Source organism: Ochotona curzoniae, unplaced genomic scaffold (genome assembly GCF_017591425.1).
Source record: "Ochotona curzoniae isolate NIBS_2020 unplaced genomic scaffold, NIBS_Ocur_1.0 scaffold_3835, whole genome shotgun sequence".
NCBI classification, from domain to species: Eukaryota; Metazoa; Chordata; class Mammalia; order Lagomorpha; family Ochotonidae; genus Ochotona; species Ochotona curzoniae.
In genome coordinates this window covers 2,406,947-2,423,048 of record NW_024467114.1, presented here as the reverse complement: position 1 = coordinate 2,423,048, position 16,102 = coordinate 2,406,947, and the positions used below count along the sequence as shown (strand labels likewise).

Genomic DNA, 16,102 nt, shown 5'->3' with positions numbered 1-16,102 from the left:
CCACTCGAGGCAAGTATCCGCAGGGGTCTCACTTGGGGCAAGTATCTGCAGGGGTCTCTACTCCCCCTGGGCGTGACAGCTTCCCTCGGAGCCCTCCCCATGGTCCATCCGCCGCTGTGGTCTCCAGAACCCAGGCCCAAACCCAGGAGTCCCTGGACTTAGAATGGGAACTGAGGGGATGAGAAAGCTGAAGAAGGAAGCCCAGAAGCGTGTCACAGCAGGGCGAGTGAATCAGGGGGCTCGTGGCAGAGGCTGGTGCAGGTAGTGGCAGGGCGCTCACCTGGGACCGGCCCCAGCAGGCCGTTTAACCCCAGGGGACTGGGGACTACAGGTACAGTTCAGAGACGCCCACGCAGGCCCCTGGTTGGGTCTTGTCTCTTGGTCACCCTGAGGCTCCCCATGTGGCCTCCTAGCCTGCATTTCAAGGACCTGGGACTTCCACGCATCCTGCCCTCCATGTTGATCCCAGGACGAGTGACAAGTGGGAAGGAAGCTGACAGGGCAAGCGCAGCAAGCCAGAGGCATAGGATGGCCACTCATCTGTGATGCCCCAGGGAGCCCAGCATTCCCTGCCCAGTGTCCACCTGTCCACTCGACAAGTTCGTCGGCCAGCTGTTTATTCACTACATGCATAAGCAACCTACTGGTCATCATCCATCATCTGTTCATCTGATTGGTAAGTCATGCCCAGGCAGCCATCACTCAGCAACATGGTCGCCGGGTGACCGCTCTGGGAGTACTGACCTGGCCACAGAAGCCCTGGGGAGCCTCAGCACAGAGCAGGCAGGCACTGCTGGGCACCAGAAGCCAGCTGCTATACACACAGGTGAGGGGAAGCCAGAGAGGGCCCAGGGAGCCAGCCGTGCAGGGCTGAGGGTGGAGCTCCCGGCAGACACCCTCAGCACCAGGCACCGAGCAGCCATGATGCCCCAGCAGGGCCTGGGGCACCTCTCGAGGTGCATGGGGGTCGGGGGCAAGGGAGCAGCACACAGAGCTGTCTACCTTTGCCTCTACCCCCAACCCCCACCCCAGGCGCCGCCACCGGGAGTGCTGGAAGGGCAGCTAGAAGGGTCTGGACCTCGAGAAGGGAGGGCTGGGAGACAAGCAGGCTCAGAGGCAGATGCCAGATGCCAGCCCCGAGCCACCCACCTGGCTGTCTTCCTCGGGATGGCTCTGCTTCTTCAATGTTGCCGTAATAGGCTTCGAAATCTACAGCAGGGGCCAAAGTCAGATGTCGGCCTCACAGCCAGATGCTCCCCGCAAGCCAGTACCAACTCCACGGGAGGCCCTGGTCTCTGTGAGTCTGTGTGTTGCCAGTGGCATCCCCTCACCCCTCACCCCACATGGCAGATGGGAACAGCCAGAGCTCTGAGCAGGTGCAGGCTGAGTGACCCTGGCTCAGCATGGCACAGCAGCTGGCAGGTAATGGGCACAGCAGCCTGTGGGCAGTGGGCACACACCCAGCTACAGTCCCAAGGCAGGGGATCTCACACCTGACCCCTGACTTACTCCTTCCCAAGGCAACTTAGGGGTCCAGAAGAGAGGGACACAGACAGGGACATGCCCAGGGATGGTGGCGCTTACCAGGATAGGGAGAGGACCAGCTTCTCTCTTCGGGGCTCCCCGTCGGGGCTCCCTCATCCCAGGAGTCCACCTCAAGGCTCAGCGGCCCCTCGTCCAGATCCTCCCCGGGGACAGCAGCTGGAGTCCCCTGGGTCCCTGCTGTGGACTCCAGGGAGGTCCTCCACATCACAGAGAGGGCAGGCGGGTCCTGGGGCACAGGTGAAGGTGCCCATGGCAGATGCACTGACGTCCCTGAATCAGGACCTGCCGCACTGGGCTCTGTGGACAGCGAGCTGGGCTCTGATGACTCCCAGGAGGCCCCGAGTGCCGAGACACCAAGCATCCCCACAGCGCTGCAGGCGGGCACTGCAACACATGCGAGGCAATGTTGACCGTCTGCACTAGGACCAGCAAACAGCCCACACCCATGCACTCAGCTCCAGACAGATCCCACATGTGTTCAAACCCTCCTGTGGGAGCCGGCTTTCACCTGCAGCCATGCTGCCCAACAGCAGGGGGTAGCATACAGGAGGGACCGTGTCCGTGGTGAGGCCTGTGTTCATGGCCACTCCACCAACTGCCTGCCCCAGCCCTGCAGGCTTGAGTGGGAGTCTGCAGAACTCTACGCAATGCCTACGGCCTCCACTGTGTCCTTTCCAACGTTCTGGGGCACACAGGGATTTTCCTTACCGCCACTCCCTGTCCATCGCACAGGACCACCATTCTAAGAGCCATTCAGGGTCAGTGACAGAGGCTCAGCAGCAAAAAGGGACCAGCGTGCATAGACGAGCCACCTGACAGCAGGCTGGGCTTTCAGGTGTGACCGTGTCAGCGTCTTGGGGGCCACACACAGGGACACTGTGTGCACTGTAGGTGTCTTCCTTACAAGCTCCCCCAGTGCACACACTGCCTGGACTGAGGCTCTAGGATTGGGGTCCCTGTCACCCCGACTTCAGGGCTGACCAGTCAGCCCAAGTACTCATGGACTCAAAAAAGACTCAATGAATAAGCTTGTTCTGAAGGACAGTGCAGAGGGCAGGGGTGACCCCAGAGTGAAGCATGGGGAGGACAGAGTTGCCACAGCTGCCACCCTCAGGAACCCCTATCACGTGGCTAGGGGAAGCTTCCTGGACCCCACCCTTCTGGGGTTTCACATGGGCTCATCACCTGGGCTCCTTCACGTGGGCTCTATCATTTGGGTTTTGTTGTGTGGGCTCCATCACATGGCTCTATTACATGGGTTCTGTCACGTGGCCTCTATCACATGGGCTCCATCACATGAGCTCTGTCACGTGGGCTCTAACACATGGGTTTTGTCATGTGGGCTCCATCACATAGATTTTGTTATGTGGCTCCCTCACGTGGGCTCCATCACGTGGGCTTTGTCCTGCGAACAGACTGAAGCTCCTGACAACACTGTGAGACACGAGGAACCCACTCACTGTCTGCCCTGAGGCCAAGGTGCAGGGTCCCAACTCCCCCAAACATGTGAGCTTCCAGCTGGGCCATGTGCACAAGAGTCTCAGAAGCTGCAGGCTGGGGAACCCCAACAGCACCAAGTACGCAGTCCGTGCACCCCAGGGACACAGCAGCACCGAGTACGCAGTCCGTGCACCCCAGGGACACAGCAGCACCGAGTACGCAGTCCGTGCACCCCAGGGACACAGCAGCACCGAGTACGCAGTCCGTGCACCCCAGGGACACAGCAGCACCGAGTACGCAGTCCGTGCACCCCAGGGACACAGCAGCACCGAGTACGCAGTCCGTGCACCCCAGGGACACAGCAGCACCGAGTACGTAGTCCGTGCACCCCAGGGACACAGCAGCACCGAGTACGCAGTCCGTGCACCCCAGGGACACAGCAGCACCGAGTACGCAGTCCGTGCACCCCAGGGACACAGCAGCACCGAGTACGCAGTCCGTGCACCCCAGGGACACAGCAGCACCGAGTACGCAGTCCGTGCACCCCAGGGACACAGCACATGGACAGCGAGTCATCACCCGGTGCTTTCGTCACACTCATTGTGGCTTCAGACCAGGATACAATCTCTACAAGCTGCCCGGGGTGAGGGTGACACTGAGGACTTCCTTCCCTCCCCCCCCGCTGTATCACTACTGTGCACCCCAGCACAAAAGGTATAGGCAGGGTTGGTGCACACCACCAGCTGCTGACTGAACACACGGGGGCAGACCAACCACACAGTACTGACCCCAAGCAACCTCACCCCCACTGCTCCCCTCGGCGGCAACAAGAGGACCTGTGGCCTCACCTGCCAGCCTGCGGTCCTCCGTGGCGTTGACCAGGAAGAGCTCCCAAGAGAACATGAGGTCTCGCAGGTCCCCGCAGCCTTCGCACGCAGCCTCCAGAGACAGCTCTGTGTTCTGGTTGACAGCAGAGGCCCTGAAGCTGACCCAGGAGAGGTGCACAAACCTGGGACATGACGACGGGTTTTAGCAAAAGCGTGTCAAGCCAGGCGGCCATGGGCACGGGTGTTGGGAGTGTGGCAATGCCCACCTTGGGTCTGTGTTGTGTACAGCTCCCATGTGCACCACGCTTAGCCCCATGTGATCAGAGCTAACACACAGGCCAACAGGCTGGCTATGTGACTGCCAGCAGGTGCACAGTTCTGGGCCCCAGCCTCGGCAGCAGCCAAGCTTTCCAACACAGTAGCCTGCAGCCTCCATTCAGTGCATGGCAGGGGAGAGTAAGAGCATGCATCCATGTGTCTGGATGATGTGGAAGTGAATATCTGTGTGTGAGAGAGAGAGTGCATCTGTGTGTGCCCATCCTCTGTTCAGGGCCTGTGACCGTGCACACGTCCTATGCGTGTGAGGGTGTGAGTGTGGTGGGGGTGAAGGGATGGTCTGAGACAAGGAGAGATCCTCTGGCTCCAGACCAACCAGGGATGTGAACCACTCAGGCCTGAGAAATTCAAAGAGCTCACCCGACCATTTCAGTGGTGGTGAATCTTTTTAAATACTATTCTTGCTTTAGACTGTGCACTGTGTATTGGGGCTAAATATCGAATCTGCTCCATTTAAAGGCCATCATGGTGCCGCCCCCTGTGCTGGCATCTCTGCACTTCTAAAGCGCATCCAGTGATGCTGATGGCAGAGTGGCCTTTCCTGCTGAGCTCACTCCAACCGCCTCCATCCCAAAACTGGCCTGAGGTGTAGGGTCTTCAGAGGTGGGCAGAGCCTTCCTGCCCTGCGAGGCCAGCAGGTTCTCCAGAAAGCCTTGGAACACACCAGCCATGTGGGGGAAGCAGCCCTGCTGCCCAGAGCACCCCTGACTGCTACAGAGCTGGGCATGGTCAGGGCCAGCACCGTCCACTGGGCACTGCCAGCTTTCTACACCCATGGAGGAAGTGGCTCCCTCCTTCTGTTCACTTCCCCCTCTCCATGCTCCAGGCACAGCTCCACCCAGCCTCTCACTTGCCAGCTTTCGGAGCCTGAGACCGCCTGGGGCCCAAGGATGAGGCTCCAGCCTTGGAGCCACAGGGCTTTGGACTTGGGTCCAGCATGTCCCGGCTCCTGCCACACCTAGAAGACTAGGTGCCATATGAGTCTCACTTGGGTGTCCCTGTAGCCCTGCCATGCCTCATCTCCCAGATACATTCCCCAAGTACCTGGCTGGGATGCCAAATGGCTTTGCCTCCTGGCAGGCCTGGGGCAGGCCCTATGGGAGCCCCCTCTGAGCATGGTGCTGGCAGTGTGAGACACAGCCCAGAGTTGAGTCCTAGAGCAGGCTGCATGCAGTGCCCCATCCTGTTCGGTGCCGAGAGCAAGGAGCACACCCTGTACAGCACGGTGGCTTCCCGCCCCGCTGCTGACAGTGGAGAGGGGATGTGCGGGGTCCGGGGCACACATACCTGAAGCTGGGGTCCTGGCGGGTGGACAGGAACACCTGGGCCTTCAAAGAGTTCTGGCCACCTCTGGAGACCATCAGTGTCACAAGGAACTGGTCACAGCAGGTGCTGAGCCACCTTGCTGAGAAAGCAAGGGTGGGAGACGCCATGTCCACTTGGCTGCGGGCAGAGTCCTCAAAACAGGGCTGCCCAGAGGAGCTGGCGGCACTGCATGTCCAGTGGAACCTGCAGAAAAAGTCACTGCAGGGTCTGAGCACTGGTCGGGGCCAGGGACAACCTGTGACACATGGTAGAGTGGAGGCTGAGCTCTCTGCGCTGAGCGACACGGTGACAGCAGACACAGGGCAGGACCGTGGCCATAGTCCCTGCTCCTCTCTCTGCCCCTCCCCAGGCACACACTGCACAGTTTCCAGCCTTGAGACACGGCTTGGGCCAGCACAGTCAGCCAGGCTGTGGGAGCTCAGCTCTCAGGATCAAAGGCAAGGGCAGAGCCCCCGAAACAAGCTTTGTCTGCAGGTGCTAACCGAGGTCAGCACTGCTCTTGAGCTTAGAGAGGCATGTGGCCCTGAGGGAGTGCAGGTGCCTTGTTCTAGAGCTCTGTCCCCAAGGCCAGCACGGGGTACCCACAAAGGCCTGTGACAACCCCCCTCAACCCTGAGGCAGAGCTGGGCATCGGGGAGCTGGCAGATGCCAACAGAGGAGAGAGCCAGGCAGAGCCCAAGGCAACAGGCTGCTGCTGCCTTGCCAGAGGCCAAGCTGGGGCGTGAGTGTATCCATGTCAGTCCTAGGGAGGCGCCTGCGAAGAGTGTGGCCTGAATCTGGCCCCTAGCATGAGATCGCCCAAAGGGACAGGCAACCGTCAGCGGGCCCGGGGCAGCTTGCCAACCAGGGATTTCAGTGAGGTTACATGTGCAAAGCTCACGTTCCAAAACCATACTCTCAACGCCACCTTTGCTTCTAGCCCTTCCCAAGCTTCCTTTACAGTCAGCCCTAAACAGCTCAACTTAGGAAAAAACAACCCAAGGCCAAGTTTGGAAGGCAGATCTGGGCCCTGGGCCTTTGTGTGGTCCTCACCTGAGAACGGCCCCAGGATGGTCGGGGTCATAGGACTGGGACCCCCTGAGGACAAGGGGGGCCGAGGCAGCCCTGGGGATGAACAGGTGTGTGCCCTCTGTGATGACACTGATGGGTACCCGGGGTCGCACCTCCACACCCACACAGTAGTTGCTGTACACCACACTGCCCCGGATCTGCACCTGCCAGGCCAAAGACACAGGTGTCACACGGATGAGCTGGAGTCCAGGCCGAGGGCAAGGGTGTCACACGGATGAACTGGCACCTGTTAGAAATGCACTCTCCACCCAACTAGAATGGAAGCAGTGAGTCTAAACGCACCATCTGGCTCTGACTGACCCATTGCATATCATGCGCCCAGTGGAGGGGCCCAGGAGAGTGTGAGCCAATGGCCCAGAGTACAGGGAAACCAGCCCTTAAGGCACACCCTGGGCATCCGGTCTGCTCTCAGCCTGGAGCTCCTGGCTGGTGGCCGTCAGAGCCCCCTCCAGGTGGGGTCCACTACCCCAGCTCCTCCTTGCTTCCGCCTCCCGTGCCCCTTTATTGGCCTGTGAGTTGACTCCTTCAGACCCTGCTTCATGAAGCCCACTCTCCAGAAGGTTCCCCTGTGTTTTCATCACAACCTAACCCAAACATGCCGAGCACCCTGCGCATGCCCACCCCTGATGGGCACATGGCCTTGGCTGCCTCCTGCACAGCAGAGACCATCCTGAGACCAGCACGTCGGGAGGAGCTGCCCGCTGAACACGTGGCCGGCCTTGGGACGCCAGCTCTTCTCCAGGAACAATCAAGTTTTTAACACAGACCCTTTCCTCAGCGAGGCAGACCCAAAGGAGCACGGTGCAGGGAGCAGACCTTGGCCAAGGCCGTGTAGTTCCCACTGAGCAGCGTGTAGCCTGGCAGCTCGACCGTCTGGCTGTGGGTGTCGACTCCAGCTGGGAGCCGCACGCGCGAGCCCTCAGCGTCCAGGAAGCTCCAGCTATAGGCGAGGCCTTGGGAAATGTCACAGAGGACGGCAGCTTCAAAGGTAACTCCCAGCCGCAGGGGCTGGGACCGCCAAACCTAGGCGACAGAGAGAGGACGCCCCGTCAGCGCCTGACCCTCACAGCCACCCTCAGGTCCCCACAGGATCACTGCAAGAGGCCCCCGGGGCTGGAGTCGCCAGAGACCACATCTACGTCACAGAGGAACTGAGGCGAGAAAAGCACGAGAAGGAAGAGTGACTGCATCTGGAGGAGGCAGCAGAGCCATCCTTAGAGGAGCTTGGCCTCGACGGAAATCCACTTTAGCAGCTCTGCTCTGAGAGTGCTGCCCTTCTGGGATTTGTCACAAAGCCACCCAGATTCCTCAGCGCTGGCACAACTGCACCATGACATGCCCATCTGGAGCCCATCAGTGGGCACGGATGTTGGCAATGCAGAGTGTGCAGTGGGGGGCTGCTCCCTGGGGTCCGTGGCAGGAGTGGCCAGGCTCGGGTCGGTCCCGGGGAGGCAGTGTGCAGGAACTGGTCGTGGGGTGTGGCACAGGGAGACCTGCAACCTGGCAGTCACCACCACAGCGTTCACGCAACACAAGACGGGCACATGCGTCTGGCAGTGTGGATGTCGCACGTGCTGTGACTTCCAGGTGCAGCCGCACAAGGCAGCAATCACTCCACAGTGGCAGGTGTCAGACTGAACACTGACCCGGCACCTGGCTGACGGCGGCTCTCTCCCGCTGACTGCACTCACTGACCTGTGCTGCCCTGTTCAGCCCATACATGAGAAAACGCAGAACTAGAGACATTTAGGTAGAAGAATCTGCACCTGACCACGCAGCCGGCCTGAGCAGGGCCCCAGCTGGATGCTGTGGGCCCAGAGAAGCTGTCCACCCCACCGATGTCCCCGACCTGGGGGAGGGCCCGTGTCTCTTGGGGCTTAGACCACAGCGGGGACCTAGACCGCAGGGGCGGGCATCATGCCAGTGCAGCTCAGTCCTGTCACGTGTCCATGTCCAGGACAGGGAAACTTGCTCCAATCAGGACTTCAAAACAATGAGAGAAATAAAAAGTTGCTGTTTCTCTGACCCACAGGAAGTGTCCTGTGAACAGCCATCTCTCTGTCATTCCTCCTCACACAGCCACGGCTCTCCGACAGCCAGCGCCTGCAGCTGTCACAGTGAGCCAAGCTGGCTCTGCACACCCCCTTCCACTCCCTCCTGGCTGGAGGCCTCCCAGGTCTGCCCTGAGCCCCAAAGGCGAGGCCCAGCCCTACCTGCACCTTCGGGGGCCCCAGGTTCTTCACGGGGGGTGGCTGGCAGGGCCGGCGCACAATGAAAAGCTGCTTCCGCAGGGCGGCTGTGCTGACCGCGTTGACGGTGAGGACCTCCACGGTGAACTCCCCCTCCCTGGAGAGGCAAGGGCAGGAGCTGCTGTGCCTCGGACCTCGCCCAGTTTCCGTAACCAGCCGGATCACGCGGAACTGTGGCTTCCACAGCAAGACGGGCAGTACGGACAAGGGTGGAAGCGACTGGGCGAGGGCTGAGTCCAGACCCTGTTCACAGTCCCACTCAGACCGACTGCCCCTCAGCATGGGGTAGCTATGCCAAGCTGGTGCCACGTCACACAGAGCGGCCAAGGGCCTCGCTGCTCTAAGCATCCATGGCCCAGGCCCGGCCAAGCACAGATCCTTCCATGATCCATGGGGGTGGGACCAGCACCCCTGTCCCATCCCTGGGCATCCCTGGGCACCTACTTCCTGTGCTCATCCCTGCCTGGGGGCTGATCTCTCAGGATGGACTCAGACGTAGGAGAGAACTCAGTCATGGATCCATGTCCAGCCTGGGGAGGTGGAGGCTCCCAGGCCTGGAACGTGGGGGTTGGCAGGTGCTAAACCACAGGCCATGGTTCCTGGGTCCCCAGAGAAGGTGGCACGGCCATGGTTCCTGGGCCTCCGGAGAAGGTGGCACGGCCATGGTTCCCGGGGTTCACAAGTCACAAGGGGACGTCTCCCCAATACCTCCTGCCTCTCTTTCCCCAGATCTGTGACCTCCTCAAGCTTGCGGGTTTAACCCGTGTATGCTGACCTAGCCCTCCCCTAGACTGACTGCAAGGCTATGGCTGCAGGCACCCGAGGGCCGACGCTTGGCATGCAGCCTGCAGCTCACCTGTGGTAGACGTGGCTGCTGCTGCTGCTCCCCAGGCTGACGGTGCCATCGCCAAAGTCCCAGCGGTAGGTCACCTCTGTGCCAAAGCTGATTCTGCACTCAAAGGCCACACTGGTGTTGACCAGAGCCGAGTTGGTGGACAGGAGCCGATTGGCCACAATTCTCTCCTGCACCTTGATGAGGTGGGCCTCAGAAACCACGCTGCCGAACCTGCTGGAAGCCTCGACTGTCACCTGGTACCTGCCGGGGTGGGCAACAAGGTCAGAGCATGGAGCAAGCTTGCTCCCACAGAGAGGTGGGCTGGCACCCAGGGCCCCCACCACAGGGTCCCTTCATGACATGGGTCCCTCTCACAGCCACAGGGAAGCCAGCACTGTGCAGTCAGAGCCTGCACGTGCTGTCCACTCACACCAGGGAGGAGAACCCCTCTTTCTCTAAAGCTACAAGCGCATTCACTGAGTGTCCAGTGGCTTGTCGCAACACGACCACAATGGCTCAACATCAGCCTTGCAAGCTACCAATGTCCTGTGACCAACTTTACCGACCCCTGGGGCTTGCGGAGCCGCCTCTTGATGCTTCTGGAAGCTGTCCGCACTGGTGGGTCATTGCCAAAAAGCCACACAAACTCCAGGGGTGCGGGTTCTGTGGTAACAGCCTCAAAGGTGACTTCCGTGTCCGTGGCAAATACAGTTCCATTTGTGCGGACAGAGACGGCTAGGAAGACAGGGGGCAGACACATTAGCGTGGGGAGGCAGAGGTCAGCCTCTTAATCTCCTCACTCTATCTATCTAGGGCTGGGAGCGAAGGGTGTGAGTCCCAGGGTGTGTGCAGGGCCTGGCAGTCATGCCAAGGCAAAGACCACAAGGCCCAGGCGGCCAGCTGCTTGGCTGCCTTGGGGACTGCTGGGGAGAGCGGGAACATGTGGCAGCTGATCTCCTGGGCGCTGGAGGCCACAGCTCCGTGTCTACACTCTGCGAAGGCCCAGCTGAGACAGCAGAGAACAATGCCCCCACTGACGGCAGTGGAGCTCGGGCCAGAGGGGACAGCAGCACCCGTGCCCTCTGTGGCTTTCCAAACTCAACCGCCCACGCCTGGAAGACCCTGTCAGCCAAGAGCTCTGGTAGAACGTACATGCCATCCTGTAGCCCATGGGGACGCTGTGCCATGCCAGGCAAGCCCCTGTCCGTGCCCAGGAGACGAAGGACACGCTGTAGGAAGAGGCGGATGGAAGATGGTGCATCACGCCAGCGCCTAGGCCGAGGGGAGAGAAAGCGGTCTTAGACCAGCCCACTTGACAAGCGCCACGTGCCCTCGGGATTTTCTGCTTTCCCTCCCAGGACTCCACACACTCAGAGCTCTGATCATACAGACCTGGGGAACATGAGGCAAGGATCCCACCCATGAACATTTTCCCCGTGTGCTTTCTCCTTGCTGGGAGCTCCCTACAGCACAGGAGACACATCAGCTCCCTTGGGACAGTGACAGCTGGCCGCACGGCCTGTCACACCAAGCTGGCTCAAGTGGGTTCTCAGTGGGGTTCAAAGACCAGCCCCATGCATCTCAACCCTCTCAGATGTGGAGCAAGGTTCTGGAAATATACACAGATGCAGATGCAGATCCCCACACACATATGCAGGTGGTACATACACCACATACTCCAAGCACACAGTAGATAACACACCACATAAGGCATGTGTGTCATGTATGTTACATGTGTGCATGCAATGTGTACACGCACGTGTGTACTGGCAGGCAGCCACCTTGCCGTGCTGGGTCCTTGCCGAGGCCTGTGCCATCTGGGAAGACCTGGAGTGAGCCGTGTACCACATGGGGTGTTAGGCAAGGCGATAAGGACTGTTGCCACTTCTGTGCCAGAAGCAATTCTCTCTTATAAGAAAGAAAATGCAAAGTAGATATTTTGTCCTCCACAAAGCATTCCGATGTTTGTAAAATAAGGACACGGTGGTACTAACAGGATCTCCAGCCAATCTGACCATGGCCTAGCAGTTACGGGCACAGTTCTGGGCAACAGTTTATGGCGTAGCAAGGAAGCCACCACTGTGACACCAGTATCAATGTAGACACTGGCTCCTCTCTCAGATGCTCCACTTCCCGTCCAGCTCCGTGCTAAAGCAGCTGGGAAAGCCTGCATCCACATGGGAGACGTGCGACAAGTTCCAACTCCTGACTTCCACCCAGTCCATCAGTGTCTACTGGGGAGTGGGTGGGTACATGCAAGATCTCTCTCTTCTGAATGAATAAAACCCTTCCTTAAAACAACAACAACACGCCAGCAGCACAAAGCTCAGATGGAAAGACACTGCATGCCCACGTAACACAGCGTGGCCTAGGGGCTGGGGTCAAATTCAGGCGCCTGCCTCTCGTTCCGGCATCGAGCCCGAGGCTTCCAAGGGCTGCGCTCCCACGGGGTTGAGCAGGAAGGTGGACACAGGCAGCCAGTGGCTCAGTGTGATGAGAGTCAGAATATCCCGCGCACAGGCTCAGTGCTGCTGGGAGTGTCCCCCAAGGCTGACCACATGGGACAGTCACACGGCCTCCTGTGAGAGCAGGCTCCTTGGGACACACCTTCCAGGGGCCTCCTTGACAGGTGAGGCCACACCACAGTCCACACCTCGACTCTCTGCTCTGCCCCCATGGGACTCAGCTGGGGGCCCCCAACCCCTGTGAGCTTTGGACCTCAACTGTGGGGAACACAGACAGATCCTTTGGAGGGCGGTTGAGAAGGCAGCCTCGCGAGTGACACAGGGAGGCCCTTACACCCTCAGTGCTGCCCTGGGAGCCCCCGTCTGTCCTTAGCGCCTTCCCTCCCTCTCACGGGGCCACGCCCCCCTCAGGCGTCCCCACCTGCAAAGCCTGCAGCCCTTTTCAGGGCACTGCCCCATCCTGTCTTTCTACCCAGCAGCTCCATGCCTTCCTTGGGGTGCTGCTCCTCCAAGGACACCTGGACTCTAAGCTTCAGCTTCCTGCCAAGGCACATGCTGGTCCAAGGTTGGCCCCCTGGCCCCCTCCTGGGAGACAGGACTGAGCCCCCAGCTCCCAGCTTTGGCTGCTGCCGGTCTGTCTCCTGTCCTCAAATACAAGATAAAAACAACCCTTTGTGACTGCCTGCACCAGGACGCAGGCCCCTGTTTGACCGTATCTTCATGTCCCCAGAGCAGGCACTCGGCCACAACCACTCCCTGGACGAGGGCTGGCAGGTGGCAGGTCAGGGGCAGAGCCACTGGGCTGCGCAAGCGGTGCAGGACACCTGCCCGCTCTCCTGCTCTGGACCAGTGCTTACCCTCTCTGTCCCTGAATGAGCCAGCAGAGGCCAGAGCCTCCTCCGCACGGACACTGCTGGCATTCATGAACACAGTCACAGCCCCACTGCCAACTTCCACGAAATAAGGTCCAAAGTCCACCTCTGCTCCCCGGAAGTCACTGGCAACAAGAGCCCTGAGCGAGTAGACTCCTGGGAAGAAAAAGGGTGTGGTGAGCTCCTAAGGCAGGCAGAGCAGCTAACACCTACAGGTGGGCCATGCGGGGGTGGCTGGCGCAGCAATGGGCACTGTCAGCAGACGAGTTTGCCCTCTTCCACGGCAGCTGGGCCATACCCCCACCGAGTCCATGCTCTGTGGCTTCAGGCTCTGCAGGGGAGAAGTTCTGGTTCCTTGCTGTGAGCCAGGGGCCTGTGTGCACAGTCAGGGACACTCAGGAGAAGGTCGTGTCACCTGCAGCTGGGCAGGAAAGCGGCGCCCAACAGCTCAACAGCTCAACAGCAGCTGTATGGGACTGCCCAGCAGTCACCCCAGCCCCTCCCCCCAGTGCCCCCACTGCAGCCTCTGGCCCCTCGTTGAGTGCAGGCGTGTATTTCTTCAGCCCAGGAATTGGTGCGGGTCTTTGTACCAATGGATTTGCAGGGTGTATGTGTTCAGCTTTGTTCTCTCTGGCTTGTCTGGGGACACGGTCACTGCCACAGGCGAGGCAGCCTGAGTGCCCACGCTGAGGGCAGAGCGACAGCTGTTGCCAAAGCGTTCTCAACACCCATCTTCTTAGGATGTGGGTGTCTGTGCCAGGAGAATGTTCAAAAACTAACCTGAAGGGAGGGAAGAAGCTACAGGCGCTGCTGAACAGGCGGCTGTCCGGCTTCCCCACTCAGCTCTGCCGGGTCACATCAGCAACTGAGCGGCTGACTGAGGGGACAGCGCCCATCCTTGCCAGGGCTGGAGAGCTTTTCTTTTTTACTTCAGTGAAAACACAGTGTTGCAAATGTTGGTACAGAAAAAGGGTGAGCAACACAACTCGTGTGTGACAGCCACTGTTCCCAGAGGTCCACCCTGTGCAGGCCAGAGTCCCTGGCCAATGCCGAGTGACCAGGGACTATCCTGCCCAGGCCCGGGGCTGCCAGGAAGGCAACAGAAAAACGTGGCTGGTCACAGGAGGGGATGCAAGCATAGACAGCCCCGGGGCCAGGGGCACACAGCTGGCTTCCCTGTGCCCAGCACCCGAGCTAGGACAGCACAGGGTCCAGGGGCACACAGCCGGCTTCCCTATGCCTGGCACCCCGAACTCAGACAGCCCCAGGGCCAGGGCACACAGCTGGCCTCCCTGTGCCCGGCATCCCGAGCTCAGCCTCCTTCTGTGGCTCCTCGGGGCATCGGCCTACCTCTGGCATCTTGGTGGTGAGCAGTCACCGAGGCTGCCTCTGTCACTTTGTGGGGCCTCGTGCCACAGCCAGCAGCAGCCCCGAAAGCCACCAGCAGGCACAGAGCTGCTCCAGATGGTGTGTGGACACGAAGCTCCAGAACTGGAGAGGCTGGAGCGTCTGTTTCCAGGAAACGACAGGTGGAGGAGTTCATGGCCTCGCCAGTGCCTCGTGTGGGAACGGTACCAGAAGGACACCAAGTGAGGGAACACAGCATCTGGGGTCCAGACCAGGACACAGAGAGGCCAGGGGTGCTGGGAGCACCAGGCGAGCTGTGGGAGAGAAGCAGCCATCGCATACCACAATCCCAGATGAAAGCTTCAGTTTTCTCAGGTCACAAAGTGGGGTGCCCTAGCCAGCAGAGCTCAGCACTCAGCACTCGGGCCCAACCACACCCCATGGAATCAGAAACTCCAGGGTGGGGTCGGCAGGCTTCAGGGCACTCGGAGGTCAGCAGGGACTCGAGCGCCCGACTCCAGCCACAGGAGCCACAGCCTTGAGCTGGGACTTCCATCAGTCACCAACGGCATAATGTGAAAACAGGTTCCCCACACATACACCTCCCACACTTTTGTGAAAATGCTCTGTGCAAGCCATCGCTCTAAATCCCCCCTGTGGCTCCTCATGCCACAAAGATACTGCAAGCTGGGGTCCATCAGGTCAACTGGAACCCCGGTCTCTGGGACTACAGGGTCCTTGCTGGCCACAAGTAAGGTACAGGATCAGGGAGGTGGGGCCTTGTGAGCAGCAGGCTGTACCTGCACACGAGAGCCCTGCACAGGCAGGGAGGCGGATCCCCCAGTGCTCACACAGACCAGCCTGAACGCTAAGGAAACCCAGTGCCACGGGTGGGCACAGCAGAGAGGATGATGAGTGCACGCTGCGTGGGGACCTGAGAGCCGCAGCTTTCAGGGCCAGCTTTTGGCTGGGCAGCTGCAGGTCTGAGCTCCACTCACCCCAATGGTGCTCCCTTGAACCCGGCCATTGGGGTCCCCTCGGCTTTGTCCCCTACGGGACTCTGGCCTCCTGGAGCAAGACAGGATGTAGTCACATTCAATCCACGGTGTGCCTCCACACAAGTGGTGCCCTGGAAGGAGAGTAGGCACAGCTGAGGGGCCTGGCCTCGCCCTGCCACCTGCTACTGTCTGTGGGCAAGGACCTGGGGTGGCTGGGGTCTCTGCTGTTGCCATAGCAACTCAGCCCATGTGACAGTGTAATGCTGAGACGAGGAAGTTCAGACCTTGTAACGGGCCTGCCCCCAGAGAGCTGCTATGGGTACACTTACCCAGAACTAGGAAGTGCCCACTATCAGACCCTCCCGATGCTCACCTGGCTAAGGCTCATGGGAAGCCAGCTACTTCCCGTGGCTTCTGCAACCCCAGGCTGGCAGCTGAGAGGAGACGCTCTCACAGCTGGAGCCAGTAAAGTCTACGTGGCCGTGTTGCTGGGACAGACTGGCCAAGCACTGGTCAGATGATTCAACCAAGCACCTTACAGGGGTCGCAGGACTCAGCCAGGCAGCAACATGGGGCTCCAGCACCCAGGCTCTTGCCTGCAGCATTTATGTGGGATTCAGTTGCAAGGACCCACCTTGAGGAGTCCTGAGAAGGAGCCCCCTGCCTCATTCCCAGCTGCGCACGGCTGCCCGCTGCAGGCGCCAAGGCCGCCTCTGCTCCAGGTGCTGGTGATCGGCGCAGGAGACGGTTGGGGGCTCCTAAAGGGAAGCAGAGTGCACCGTGGTCCCAGT

At 60.1% G+C, this 16,102-nt stretch overlaps 1 protein-coding gene across 1 annotated transcript in view; it reads right to left on the bottom strand.

Moving 5' to 3' along the window:
* PKD1L1 (polycystin 1 like 1, transient receptor potential channel interacting) overlaps nucleotides 1-14,509 on the bottom strand; it is a 55,431-nt gene extending 40,922 nt beyond the window's left edge. The window contains 11 exon segments of the mRNA XM_040964497.1: nucleotides 1,150-1,209; nucleotides 3,834-3,994; nucleotides 5,436-5,657; nucleotides 6,507-6,688; nucleotides 7,362-7,568; nucleotides 8,759-8,891; nucleotides 9,651-9,890; nucleotides 10,196-10,364; nucleotides 10,782-10,901; nucleotides 12,952-13,122; nucleotides 14,317-14,509. Coding sequence (XP_040820431.1) covers nucleotides 1,150-1,209; nucleotides 3,834-3,994; nucleotides 5,436-5,657; nucleotides 6,507-6,688; nucleotides 7,362-7,568; nucleotides 8,759-8,891; nucleotides 9,651-9,890; nucleotides 10,196-10,364; nucleotides 10,782-10,901; nucleotides 12,952-13,122; nucleotides 14,317-14,509 — 1,858 coding nt within the window.
* Between the last annotated feature and the right edge of the window lie 1,593 nt (nucleotides 14,510-16,102).